The following is a 12,687-nucleotide window of genomic DNA, read 5'->3' as shown; positions in this document are numbered from 1 at the left end:
CTGAGTTGCCGCCATGTGATTGGCTGATTAGAAATTAAGTGTTAACGAGCAGTTGGACAGGTGTACCTAATAAAGTGGCCGGTGAGTGTAGATTAGTTTTACATCCAAAAGTGGTTTGCACCTGGTTCATTTGTTTTATTTCTCCATTCATTCAAACTGATTTGATTCACTCTTTTCCTTCAACAGAAGCTCCTACACCCAATGGCCCAGAGTCCCAGCAAGGTGTTGAGGAGGACAAAGAGGCTGATAAGGAGGAAGAGGGAAGTGAAGATGAGTGGGAACAAGTTGGTCCCCGAAACAAGACTTCTGTCACTCGTCAAGCCGACTTTATCCGCACACCTATCACTGACATTTTTGGTGGACACATCAGGTAAATTGATGAATTGAAATACCCCTTAAAATCTCAATATTGGTAATCTATTCAATCTTGGTTAGGTTGTTCTGATTTTGTCAATATTGCTTTGCCACCTTTTGGCTTTTTTCTTTTTCAAGTCCTCCACAGCCATCTGTGGTAAATCTGGACAGCAAGTCACAGGGCACCATTACACAAATAAAGGTTTAAACTTTCAGACAAACGAGAACATTAAGAATTTGTTGCTTTTTCTTGTTGAAATGTTCTCTGAGGTTCTGGTCTGGCACTGTCCTGGGTACGTTTATTGTACATCTAAAAGGATTATTTTCTCAGGAATGGTTCTGTGCCTTTGGAGTAAAGAAACACAGAAAAGTGTGTGTTTCTGTGTGCGTGCGCGCCTACAAGGTAGTATGGATGCCAGCTAAGCATACCTAAAATCCATATGGTTTTAAAGGCTTTTATTTGACAGACTGGCTTGTCTTGGGTTTCTGCAGCTATTGTTTTCAAATGTAAAGTGGATTATCTGCCATGATTATCTTTTTTGTTTTTTGATGATTGGTTATTTTAGTTTTCTTTTTAAATTTAAGATAAAATTTGCAATCAGAAGAAGCTTAGAGGAATGGTAAAGGTTGGCAATAAAATGCTCTGCTACGTTAAATTTACCAAGAAATGGAAACTTTAGAACTGTCACAAAATGTGGGCAAAATAAATTTTAGTACTGTATGATTTTAAAAGAGAATGTTGAGGTTTAGTTTCTTATCATCATGTGTTTGCTGCCTATTGTAGGGAAAGGCTGAACCACTGAGTGGTATTGAAATGGAAAATGTTGTGAATTAAAAAGTCCAGGGGTCTCATTTATAAAGGATTGCATGGAAACCATACTAAAAGTGAAMGTACGGCCAAAAGGCGGAAATGGCGTACGCCAAAAAAAATTCAGATTTATAAAACCGTACGTACGCACGTTTCTGCGCATCTTTCGTTTGTAAATCACAGCCGCACGTCAGAGTTTGCGCACGAGGTCCCGCCTCAGGTTTTACCCTCTACATGCCCACATTCAACCATAAACAGTCAATGTAAAGTACCTCATGAATGGTAAGATGTATTTAAATCAGTCAGCTGATCAATGCCAACAAAAGTGATTGGTTCAGACACGCTGCTTCATGCGTCTGGAGGATGACAGATGCTGACTGACAGCTGCTCATGTGGACAGAATGTCTGTAATTGACAGATTTTCCCTCATTTTGCTCTAGAGTAATCTAACGATTTTTATAAAAAATAAAAATAAAAAACCTCAGCTTCAAATCAATTTCCCACCAGAGCCTGCACGATAAAAAAATAAAAATTAAGTTATATAAGTCAGATAAAATTAGAAATAAGTCCACTACTCTTCTCCTCGTCCTCTCCCCCTCCTGCCTGCTCTGTTATCCGCGGCAGACACCCCCCTCCGCGTGCACACACGCGCACGCATGCATCCCCCCCCCCGCGTGACAAACACGGACTTTAAACGTGAAGGTTTATTATTCACACTGGTGAGGTGAGCACGCCCTGCGCGTGTATCCAAAGCTTTTGCTGTCCTGCTGTTCTTATCAGGGAGGGGTCTGTGTGGGTCGGGGTCGTCTGAGGAGGAAGCAGATGAATGGAGTTGCGCACGGGAACTTTTATTTAAGTCTGATTCTGAAGGTAAATTAAATCTCTGACAGWGATCATTACACAGTGTGGCTCTAATTCTTCACTTCACCATCTGTGTCGCAGTTTCACGTCTCCAAAATGAGCGTACGCATGGGTCAGAGCTGGCGTGAGGCACCGCACATTTTCACGTCAAGTTTGGATTTTATAAATCACAACCTTAGCGTAAAAAGTGGCGTACGCAAGTTTCTGGGCTCAAATTGTGCGTACGCAAGTTTTATAAATCCGACCCCAGGTCTTCACCTTCTTATTAGTATATTTTCAGAATATTTTATTATGTTTTTCCTGTCTTTCTCAGATCGGTGGTCTATCAGCAAAACTCTAAAGAGTCAGCCACACTGCAGCCTTTCTTTACCCTGCAGCTTGACATTCAGTCTGAGAAGATCCGCACAGTGCAGGAAGCTCTCGAAACGTTGGTGGCCCGAGAGTCTGTCCTCGGCTACACTTCTAAAACCAAGCAAGAGGTAAATGAAAACGGCCCTCCGAGCTACAGATATGACCACATTTTTCTGTGCATGTTTGAACTGCTCATTAAAGGGAAGAAAAATCTAATCTTAAGAGCTCAAATGGTTGCAGCAACATCAGAATTGCACAATGGTTCCCCTTCAAAAAATTTCCTGACTTTTCTTTAACAGTTATCATTTGGATTGTTTTGGAACCTCAGCACAGACATCCAAACTGTTGAGTAAAAATGGAACTCTGTGTGAAACCAGTGCAGTCTTTGAACGTTTAGCTGAAACAACTGGTACAATGAACATCTGTATCACAGCTGTACTATAGACCTTTTTTATGTAACGGGTTGTTACAAAAGATAAAATGCCTTTGTGATTCTGGAAACAAATAACTGTAGTCCACAACTTGTCTCTAAGCTTTTATACCCACAAAATCCAGAATGTTTAGTGCTTTGTGTCTTTTGAATGTCTCCACAAGCACTTATAGGTCTAACAAAATGTTGCTACTTGTCCTGTACTTTGTTCTTTTCTGTTTAAAGAATTTTATTGGCTTTCATCTTGAATCTGCTGTTCCAAATCAATGTTTAAGGCATTTTTAAAGTCTTAACTCTTAGTACTGTTAGTGTTCAGTGCATCTGTCCTCATGCTCTTTCATCTTTATGCATTTGCTTTCAGATTGAGATCAGTCGAAAGGTAACTCTGGAAGAGCTGCCACCAGTGCTGGTGCTCCATCTCAAGAGATTTGTTTTTGAAAAGACTGGAGGTTGCCAGAAATTGACAAAGAACATTGATTACCCTGTTGACTTGGAAATCAGCAAAGGTATGCATGAGCCCACACTCTGCTGAATCTCACCCATTGATGTTGTTTAAAACATTTTAATAGACTGATGACAACACACTTCTTTCAGACCTCTTGTCCTCTGGAGTGCGAAGCAAGGTTTTGAAAGGCCAAAGAACTTACAGGCTCTTTGCAGGTGTGTTTTTATATATTAAAAAAAAAGTCCATATCACATTTACTACAAAGTAGTTGATCCTTTCCTTCCATTTTAAATCAGAGTAAATGTGGAAGTTATGGACAGTTTATCATAATTCAGTTCCTTTAAAACCCAAATGCTAAGCAATCGATGCTTAAATATTTTCCACATTTCTGGCTTTTAATTTTCCCCTCTCGTTTTCACCAGTTGTTTATCACCACGGAAACAGCGCAACAGGCGGACATTACACCACTGATGTCTTCCACATTGGTCTTAACGGCTGGTTGCGTATTGACGACCAGACAGTGAAGGTCATCAACCAGTACCAGGTGGTGAAGCAGACTGCCGAGCGCACCGCCTACCTGCTGTATTACCGCCGCGTCGACCTGCTGTAGACACGCACACACACACACACACGCACACACACACGAGAATATCTGAACATATTCACAAACATGCACTCACACTTAACAGACAAGTCAAAGTGCACTTGTTGACAAAGTGCATCTACATCTAACACAAACACACAGCAAACTAATAAACAGGAACACTGCCCAACTTGTTCTTTTGCAAGATTTTCCTATTCTTCCCTCCCGTCTCCGCTTTCCTGAAAACCAGCTTTTCCAACGCCTTTTTTCCTCGTCACCGTTTTTTATTTTCAGAAGAAGAGAAGCAAGCTGCATTCACAAAGTTTTTTTCCTGTGACTGCTGTCTCCTTTGCGTCACTGCATTTTTTTTCCTTTTATGTTTTTGTTTTTAAGCAGCGAGGAAGGACTGTTGATTTGACAAAGGTGAGGTTGGGGTTACAGGTTTGAACCTCAGACTGAGTCTGCCACTTGGCTCTGATGGCCATCAGTGAACTCACACAGGTGGAACTACTACAGACTGAAAGTGGACAGCAGGGGGCTTTTTCCTGTTCAAACTCCTTATTTTTTGGAAATGACCCAGATATATCAGTGTTTGCCTTTTTATTAAAGGAGAACTGTCATACCAGTGAATTTGCAGCAGTTTGAAAGCCTATCGTTTGCCCATGTGCATTGGAAAGGCCCAGCACCAGCAGTATCATGGGTCTCTTCCCTCAAGACCAGATTGTTTTTCTCTGCCACCAACTCCTCCTCCTTCTACATGTCCTCACTTTTATGATGCTTTAAAGGTACAACTTGAGCCATCAAAAGCAAAAAGCAAACACGAGGCTATAAAATGTGAACCTAACAGCTTCCTTGTTTTGAAAGATTCTTCTTATGGTATTTGGGTTTAGATTTAGACTATTGTGAATATAAAAATATAATGCGCTTTAGAATTTAATTACAGATAAGCTTCTGTGCACAAAATGACAGGCAAATACGTTTTTCAAATATCTAGATCATAAAATTTTAAAACGAGCAAAAAATGTGTTTCTTGCTGACTTGAACATCTGTGTGTTTCCTGGAAAACTCAGTTTTTAATCCCAATTTTTGCTTTAGAAAAACGGCAACCGATCAAGAAAATTTTAAATGCAAAACCTGCTCTTGTTAACTTTGTAAATTTCTTTCTTCATCCATTCATGTTTTTTCCCTTTGTTTTTTTTTTTTTTTTTGGCTTGTCTCAAGTGTCCACCTGTGTATTGGTGGTTTGGGGTGTATTCAGTCACACCATCCTACCCCTTTACATAAAAGAAAGCAAAAGCTTTCTTCTGCTCAGTTTGACATTTTTCCACTCAAAATACGACACTCATCCCGATCACATGGAAAGTGCAGATTAAATATATGAAGATTTAAGGTTTCTCTATGTATTCTTAATTTGGTGTTGCGATAAACAAAAGATTGGGGGACGTCTGGACTACATCAGTTCTCAGCTCTCCAGATAGACCCGGGACATGCGCACAAAAGGAGATGGTATTTGCTTTTCTTTATTTTATTTCTTTTGATTGATTGTGATCATTTTTGTTTGTGTTAATGAAAGTTTTGTTTTATTTTTTTCTTTTTGTCAATCACTTATTAGATGTCCCTCTGCTTTTGCTCCATTCAGAAAAATGTGCTTGCAATGGAATTGAATTTGAAAAAAAAAAAAAAATAAAACAGGCTAAAGCACAACTACAAAATAAACTAAATAGTTCTTTGCTTGATATTTATTTGCCTTTTTGTCTATTTGTTTTTTTGATCATTTCCATGTTTACTTCAATCCTGTTTCTTTCGAATCGTCAGTATCACCATCAGTGTTAAAACAGCTCCAACTTTTCTCAACAATTTGAACATTTTCATTCGAGTCTCCTGTGGACATGGTTTTTGCTCATGTCATTTCATTCAGTAGAACAAGTTACACAAGTGAGACTGGTTCAACGTTTTCCAGTGAAATGGTGCAGCATAATGTAAATTTTCAGATTTTTTTTTTATATCAATGTTGAAGTCAAATACCATCTGAAAGCTTACTCTAGTTAAAACAAATTGTCTATTAGATTAAAATCATTTCTATATTTTAGCATAGATGTGATGCATAGTGTCATTGAACTTGTGGGTTTTAAAGTCAGAAACCTTTTTCAGGTAAACCAAAGTACATTATCACATCAGCCCTACTGCCTTTTCATAGAGTTAATGTTCCAACCTTATTTTGCCTTGTCCATTCATTGCGCAAAGGAAATGGCATGCTCTGTAAACCACTGGTTCAGCATAACTTCCACAAAATTCAGTTGTGATGCTGGCTTTTATTTCTGCAAAAAAAAATGACATTGTTGATTGCATACTTTATTTCACTTTTCAAAGAATGTTTCTAAGATGGGAATTGAAAAAGGACACCTTGAGTTTTCTGTTTGGTTTCCACTTGGTGTCTTGTTGGCTGGTCAGGAAACATGCAGATGAAAAGCTTCGATAATGTTTTCAGTGTGTGCTCCGAGCACTTATTGTCTGCTGGGTACTGTTGGGATATTGACCTTGAAACAGAAAAAAAAATCTATTGTCTTTAATTTCAAGCCTTCAGCATTCTGTTTTGTTTATTGTTTAAATAAAGGTTTGTGCACAAATCAGTTTGCTAATCAAGTGTAATCTGAAGAGTACCTGGCTTTCTTATGATAGTCAATTCTGAAAAACTTTGCAACCTCCAGACCTTGGACTGGCCTACACAACAATGTGCACAATAAACCAAAATAATCTAGATTCTTGGTCTTCTGCATATTTTTAATTGCTCCCGTCTTACTGTATTTCTTCATGTGTGTTTGTCATGTTATTCCTCCTCCTGAGGTCTAACTGGCTGTTTCAGTGCCCACAGTATTTGTTGGGGTTATGGCAGAGCTTCGCCTTGGTTTAATGGGAAGCAGACCCATTGAAAAATTTGCCATGTAAGATTTTTCTGTCCTTCAGCCTTCCATGCTATTTATTCCTCACTATAGCTTTCCCCATTCTTTGAAAATGTATCTCGGAAACTTGCAATCATCTGTATCCTTTTGTGTTTTTAATGTCAGAAGGCAGCCGTGTCTTGTTTTATGGGCATGTATCCTGTGGAAGAAAATTGCATGTTTGATTCCTGCCGATACCCCACCAGTCTTTAAAGCCATGCCTTTAGGTTGATGTTGGACACTTCCTTACATGCCTGTTTAATGCTCTAAGTGGTTTGTTAAAACTAGGACCTTTAGTTGAGATTTTTGACGTGGCATTTTAAACAAAGCAAATGCCTTTTGGAATACTTTTGATTGTGCTGTTCAAATAGTTACAGCTTCAAAGCAGGGTTCCTGCTGATCCTTATGTCTTAAAAGGCCTTGAATTCATCAATCCAAAAATAAGGCCTTAATTAGCCTTAAAAGGTCTTAAATCAATCTTCAGAGGTCTTAAAATGTTAACACATTGTAAGTAGGATGACTGTAATTCATATGAAAAAATAAAATAATTGGTAACATTTATTTTTGAAATATTCCCATTCAGATGTTCTCTTTTGACATCACTTCCTGTTATTTCACATGCAAATATCTCAACAACTGTCCATCTGAGCAATGTGAAATTTGTTTTCTAATATGTTAATAATGTTGTCTTTCCAAAAATACATTCATATTTCTTACAAAAATTTGATGTCACATACACTTTAAGGTTTCATCTACAGCAAGCTGGGGTTGAGACCCCACTGTGGGTCCTAAAACTCCAAATTTTGGGTTGTTAGATGATTTCCAGCAATTAAATTACATTTAAAACTGACTGCTAAGAATGTTCTTTTGCTATATTTGACAAAATAGCAGTTAGATATTGCTAATAGACCAATTGTTTTTACCCATATTTGAATAATTCAACCAAAAATACTTTTATTCATGAGTTTCTGCCACAGTTTTAATTGTTTTGTCATTTGTGTTTATTGTGAAATTGGTCTTAAAATTGATTTCACTTGGCATTAAAAAGTCTTAAAATGTCTTAAATTTTTAACTTGCCGCCTTAAACTGTAGGAACCCTGCAAATTCTTCTACAATTAGGTTTCAGTTTAAGGTGACAAAATCAAACCATAAGCAATGAACATAGAATATTTAGCATAATATTTAACTTTTAATTAACTAATATTATTTTCTTGTTGAGCATACAAGCCTTGTAAAACTGTCTTCAGGTTTTCCTACCTGTACAGGTAGGAAATCACAGGTGTGTGATCTGTAATCAAGAAATCTGTAAAACCTCAAGCTGCAGGTTCTCCACACCTGTTCCRTATTCCCACTGGTTTTTATAATCAACTTTTACAACATGTTTTCTCCATGTGTTCACCTAAAGACCCCTCATGCCATTTGTGTCTTGTTCACAAGTTTCATTTGCAGTTTTTAAGWAAATGGGTGATAAGAAAAACAATTTTACGATGTATTGAGTGTAGAAGTTCATTTTAAAAACGTGTTTCTTTTACGATTATAGATTTAAAAGTACATTGTTTGATATGACCTGCATTGAAATATACTACTGGTAATTATATTTTTTAGAGAAAAACTTCAAGAATTAATCAGACAATTGTTGACTGTCAGAACTCTTTCAAACTGAAAATGCACATTTAAGGGTTGTTTAGCCACCGGTAGATTTACGGAAAAACAAATAGCTAAATATACCTTAAAGCAGAGGGCCAAAATGAAAATCTGATGGCTGTGGGCCAAATGCAGTTATATAATACATAAAATACAAATACTTCTTAAATAAAGTCCTTTTATTTAGCAGCCAGTGCGGTGGCCCACGTTTTTAACTGCACTACAACCCCTTATAGTCATTGAGCCAATGAATGGAATGAATTTAAGTGGAAATGCTTTTTCTCCATAGGACAACAGGTTACAACCCAGTAACCAAGTCAACTGCTGGTGGGCCAGTTTTGCCCCGCAGGTCCCACTTTGGGCACCAGAAAAAGCTTCACGGATGTCTTAACTCTTCCAAGCTGTCAGTGATATGATTTTAAAAGTTACCTCAAAATTTGGGGAAAAACATTCCTACAAACAATGCAGCGCAATCATTAATTTGAAGCGAAGACCTGAATRACTTTTGGAAAACAAAACCGGGCCACCAGCATCTCCATCACTTGTCCTTGTCTCTACAGAACATCAATGCACTCTAGCGTTTCTGCGTAATATTCAAGGACAGCTGAGCCAWAGTGAGCTAAACTTCCTTCATATTTTCTTTGAGTTCAGAGAATGAATGGCAGAGGCCCCATGGAAGGGAAGTAAGTCGRTTTTCATCCTGCCTGGCCCAGCCACTGTAAATATCTGAGTTGGTTTWAAAAAAAAGGAACATGGTAGAGAAAAAATGTAAACTATTTGGGTCACTGCACAGTCCTACAAAACATGGGTCATGTCCTTTATACTCTCCCCAATCTAATGAAGAGCTCTGTCATGAAATGGAAAGTAAAGTGGAACTGGTTAATTTTTGGTTCCTTGCAAAATATCTTCCTTTTCCATTAGCTATCCATCAGCTGTGTCTAAGTGAAAAGATTTTGAAAAACTGGTCTATTAAAAATGTGAAATGCAGTCAAACTTTTTAATTTAGACTTAATCCTCCCWACACCTCTGTTCATTGGATACTCTGACCCCTTTACGAATTTTAGTTGCAGTTAAATATACATGACAGCCTAATTCTAAAACATATATATGTGATATATTAATCACAAAGCTRATAAATGTCCACTTTTTCTGAAAACTATATAAGTAGTTGTTCCTTGCACAGTTTGAGATCTGTTTCCTTTGACATGTTATTCCAAAGATACATGCCCTCCAGTGACGGGGATCAAACTGCCTGCTACACATTGGTTTGACAACATGATGATTTACATATATTTTTTTTCTTTTTCTCTTCTTCTGACATCAGTTTGCGCACGGCGTGCTGTGTGCCAAGAGCAGGGAGGCTGGTGAGTGGAGAGACAGTCATTTTTTTCTTCCACCCCCCTCTGCTCATCAGGGGTCTCCTTCTCGAGCTATATAAGGCACTGAGTTACACAGGAATCACACAGCTTGTGTGTGTCTCAGGAACATCGCCAAAAAAGCAGCAGCTCCTCCAATAAAGAAATAAAGCAGCTCTCCACTGGAAACTTCACCCGAGCAGCTGAGGAAGAAAAGGTGAGACATTAAGCACATTTAACTGAAAACATTTTAACTTTTTTTTGTCATTTAACAGCAATCCTGTTGATGTTTTTATTCCATTAACAGGATTTTATAGCTGTCTGTAATTCTGGCTGATAATTACATGCTGTCAGTCTGTTTGCAGCCTCCCAGTGAAACATAGTGGGAAAGCAACTGCTGTTTTACTAAATATTAAATCTTATTTGTGAACTTTTATTAAGTACTTTCTTTTAAATCATAAAAGCCACATTTTATCTGAAGGTGTGTTTTTATTATAAAAGAGAAAACAAAAAAATAAAAGCCTGTTTTAAAAAAATTGGCATCAAGATCTAAAAGTATATTAGCCAGGTGCATAAAGCTCTGTTTGGATCAGACAGGAGTCAGTAGTGGCACAGAAGACCCAATAAGGAAATGTGGACATTTCCTCTGTCTGTCACTCTGGTATAAAATGTATGAGAGGCATGAGAAGAGCCCAGACGGAGAAGCTGGTGGAGGCTGAGTGGGAAGACATGGCACAGGGAGAGGAGAAGGGTGTGGTGCCTGGAGCCTGGCACTGCGTGTTGACACAGAGCCGGTGCCAGACCTCGAGCTGCCTTTACAGGCCAGAGGGAAAGGGGTGAATGGATTCAAGGACGGGAGCAACCAGTGCGAGTTAGAGCTTGGTTTATCTGTTTATTTTTGTTCATCTCCGATCACACACTGAACTGCTTCTCTCTCTTTTTTTTTGTRATGAAACTGGGATGTTTGCTTTGAGTTTTAGACCACCTTGCTCACAGGAGAAAAGTCRGATACAGAATAAGATATTGCTTCTCTGTAAGGGATGTGTTTGGAATGAAAAACTACATTCTTTAAGCTCTGACCATTGTGGAGGCTATAAGTAGTTTAATTCATGTTGAATAAGGAAATGCTTGTCAGTGCATTAYCATTTGTATTGCTTTAATAATGGATTGTTACATGGACTGAAAACAATACCAAATAAAATAATRGTAAATGCTACTTTATGCAAGGACTTAAAACAAGTTATCCAGAACTATATCAAATGATGCAGTACTCAAGTTTTTTTTAAATTCATTAGCAATTCTGAAATGAGGGTTTGCACCTATTGTAAACAAAACACTTGGCTGCATTTTGTAAAAACTAATGTGGAAGCTTGAGTCACACGATTGACCTACATTAGGCTAGCCTTATTTTTTAATTTTCCAGAAAAGTGGGTAAAATACTTCTCGTTTTCTAATTTTTTTGCAGTTTAGATTGTTTTAAAGACTTTATTGCATACTTTTCTCAATAAATACGAGGGGAAATATGTATCAATACATCAAAATCATTGAACTTCTCAATCCAAAAGGCTCTTCCATTGATGCTGACCATTTACCTCTTCAGGTCTCACACCAGGTGTTGGTAACAATTTAAGGCAGCAAAAGGAAGAGAGAGTAGAAATATGTATTAATATACTATCCTACCGTGGTAGATAAAAAAAAAATCTGCTTACTAAGATTGTTTCTGTGTTGCTGGAAGCATCCCTGACAAGTTTTGTACATCTGCATGCATTTTTTTTTCAAAACTTTTTTGACTTCTGGCAAAGTCTCATTAAATATTTCTTCTCTTCAGGTTGTTTGAACTCTGAGCGGTCTACTGTAGTCTGACAGAACAACCCAGACAGCCTAAGGTGTCAGAATGACCCACTCTGCTGTGGCTTGGCTCCTCGTCCCTTTCCTCCTCCTGTTCTGTGTCACGGACACGTTTTCCCTCTTCCTGCCCGACTCCAAGGAACTGAGGGAACTGCTGAGCCGCTACGAGCAGGGAGACGACCGGACCGGCGTGAACAGCCCAGCTGGGAACAGGACTCGGCGAGCCATTCTCTGGTCAGACCGCGAAGAGATCCTGCAGCTGCACAACAAGCTGAGAGGCAGCGTTTACCCCGCAGCCTCCGACATGGAGTACATGGTGAGATGGGTGATGTGAAAGGGGACATACCATGCAAAATGCACTTTTTAAAATACGTTTTGTTGTTATTTGGACTCTCTAAGTGTGCAGAAAAGTTKAATTTAGTCTMCTGTTGCTGCGTTAATATCTTTATGTTCTATTTGGGTSATTAACCTGTTCAGYTTTCTCTAYGTTCTGTCATTTTCGGAACTGTTGGATAWGTCTTCCCTTGTTGACATCTTTGAGTGAGTAAAACATTTCTAYGCTGCTATATAGTCGACCCMTCTGTCAAACCAGAATGGACTGCTCTGTGAGCTGGAGGGGGGAGGGGTGTGAAGCGCCTCRTTTGGATTTACAGAGACAGCCTCAAAACGAGTTGATCTGTGACAAACCTCGGAAAAGGAGTGAAAGAGGGGATTGTGGAGTTACAATRACGAGGAATTCTGACCAAAGCGTTGCAGTTTCGCTTTAKATAGACCCAATGTGAATGGTTTAAATGTGAACAAGAAGGATTTTAAAGCATGACATGKCTCCTTTAAAACAAGTTTTACTTCAAACACAGAAGACGTCTGTGTCAGCACTAATGAGGAATGAAACAAGGCCTCTAATTAGGGTTTTACAGTTTTAATTCTGCCCAGAAAACTCCTCAGCTGGAAACATGCAGTCACGAAGGCTGACCTGCTGCCAAGCCTGCTGTGCCAGTCGTTTACAAGCAACACAATAATGCTGACTCTGTCCTACCTGCGAACAGCGCCGCTCTGGAGAACACAGGAG

At 38.7% G+C, this 12,687-nt stretch overlaps 2 protein-coding genes across 6 annotated transcripts in view; both read left to right on the top strand.

Moving 5' to 3' along the window:
• Nucleotides 1–6,592, top strand: part of usp10 (ubiquitin specific peptidase 10) — a 21,064-nt gene extending 14,472 nt beyond the window's left edge. For all 5 annotated transcript variants that reach the window (XM_014027416.1, XM_014027407.1, XM_014027399.1 and 2 more), the window contains 5 exons: nucleotides 187–370; nucleotides 2,337–2,502; nucleotides 3,166–3,310; nucleotides 3,399–3,464; nucleotides 3,672–6,592. In XM_014027416.1, the coding sequence (XP_013882870.1) occupies nucleotides 187–370; nucleotides 2,337–2,502; nucleotides 3,166–3,310; nucleotides 3,399–3,464; nucleotides 3,672–3,859 (749 nt within the window). In that variant the 3' untranslated portion in view covers nucleotides 3,860–6,592. The remainder of the gene's footprint in view (nucleotides 1–186; nucleotides 371–2,336; nucleotides 2,503–3,165; nucleotides 3,311–3,398; nucleotides 3,465–3,671) is intronic.
• Nucleotides 6,593–7,819: 1,227 nt separating this feature from the next.
• crispld2 (cysteine-rich secretory protein LCCL domain containing 2) overlaps nucleotides 7,820–12,687 on the top strand; it is a gene marked incomplete in the record, with an annotated part of 23,670 nt that continues 18,802 nt past the window's right edge. The window contains 3 exon segments of the mRNA XM_014027382.1: nucleotides 7,820–9,779; nucleotides 9,898–9,987; nucleotides 11,599–11,934. Coding sequence (XP_013882836.1) covers nucleotides 11,665–11,934 — 270 coding nt within the window.

Source organism: Austrofundulus limnaeus, unplaced genomic scaffold, assembly GCF_001266775.1.
Source record: "Austrofundulus limnaeus strain Quisiro unplaced genomic scaffold, Austrofundulus_limnaeus-1.0 Scaffold5, whole genome shotgun sequence".
NCBI lineage: Eukaryota > Metazoa > Chordata > Actinopteri > Cyprinodontiformes > Rivulidae > Austrofundulus > Austrofundulus limnaeus.
Note: the sequence above shows the minus strand (reverse complement) of the source record. Positions and strands in the feature narration are given on the sequence as shown.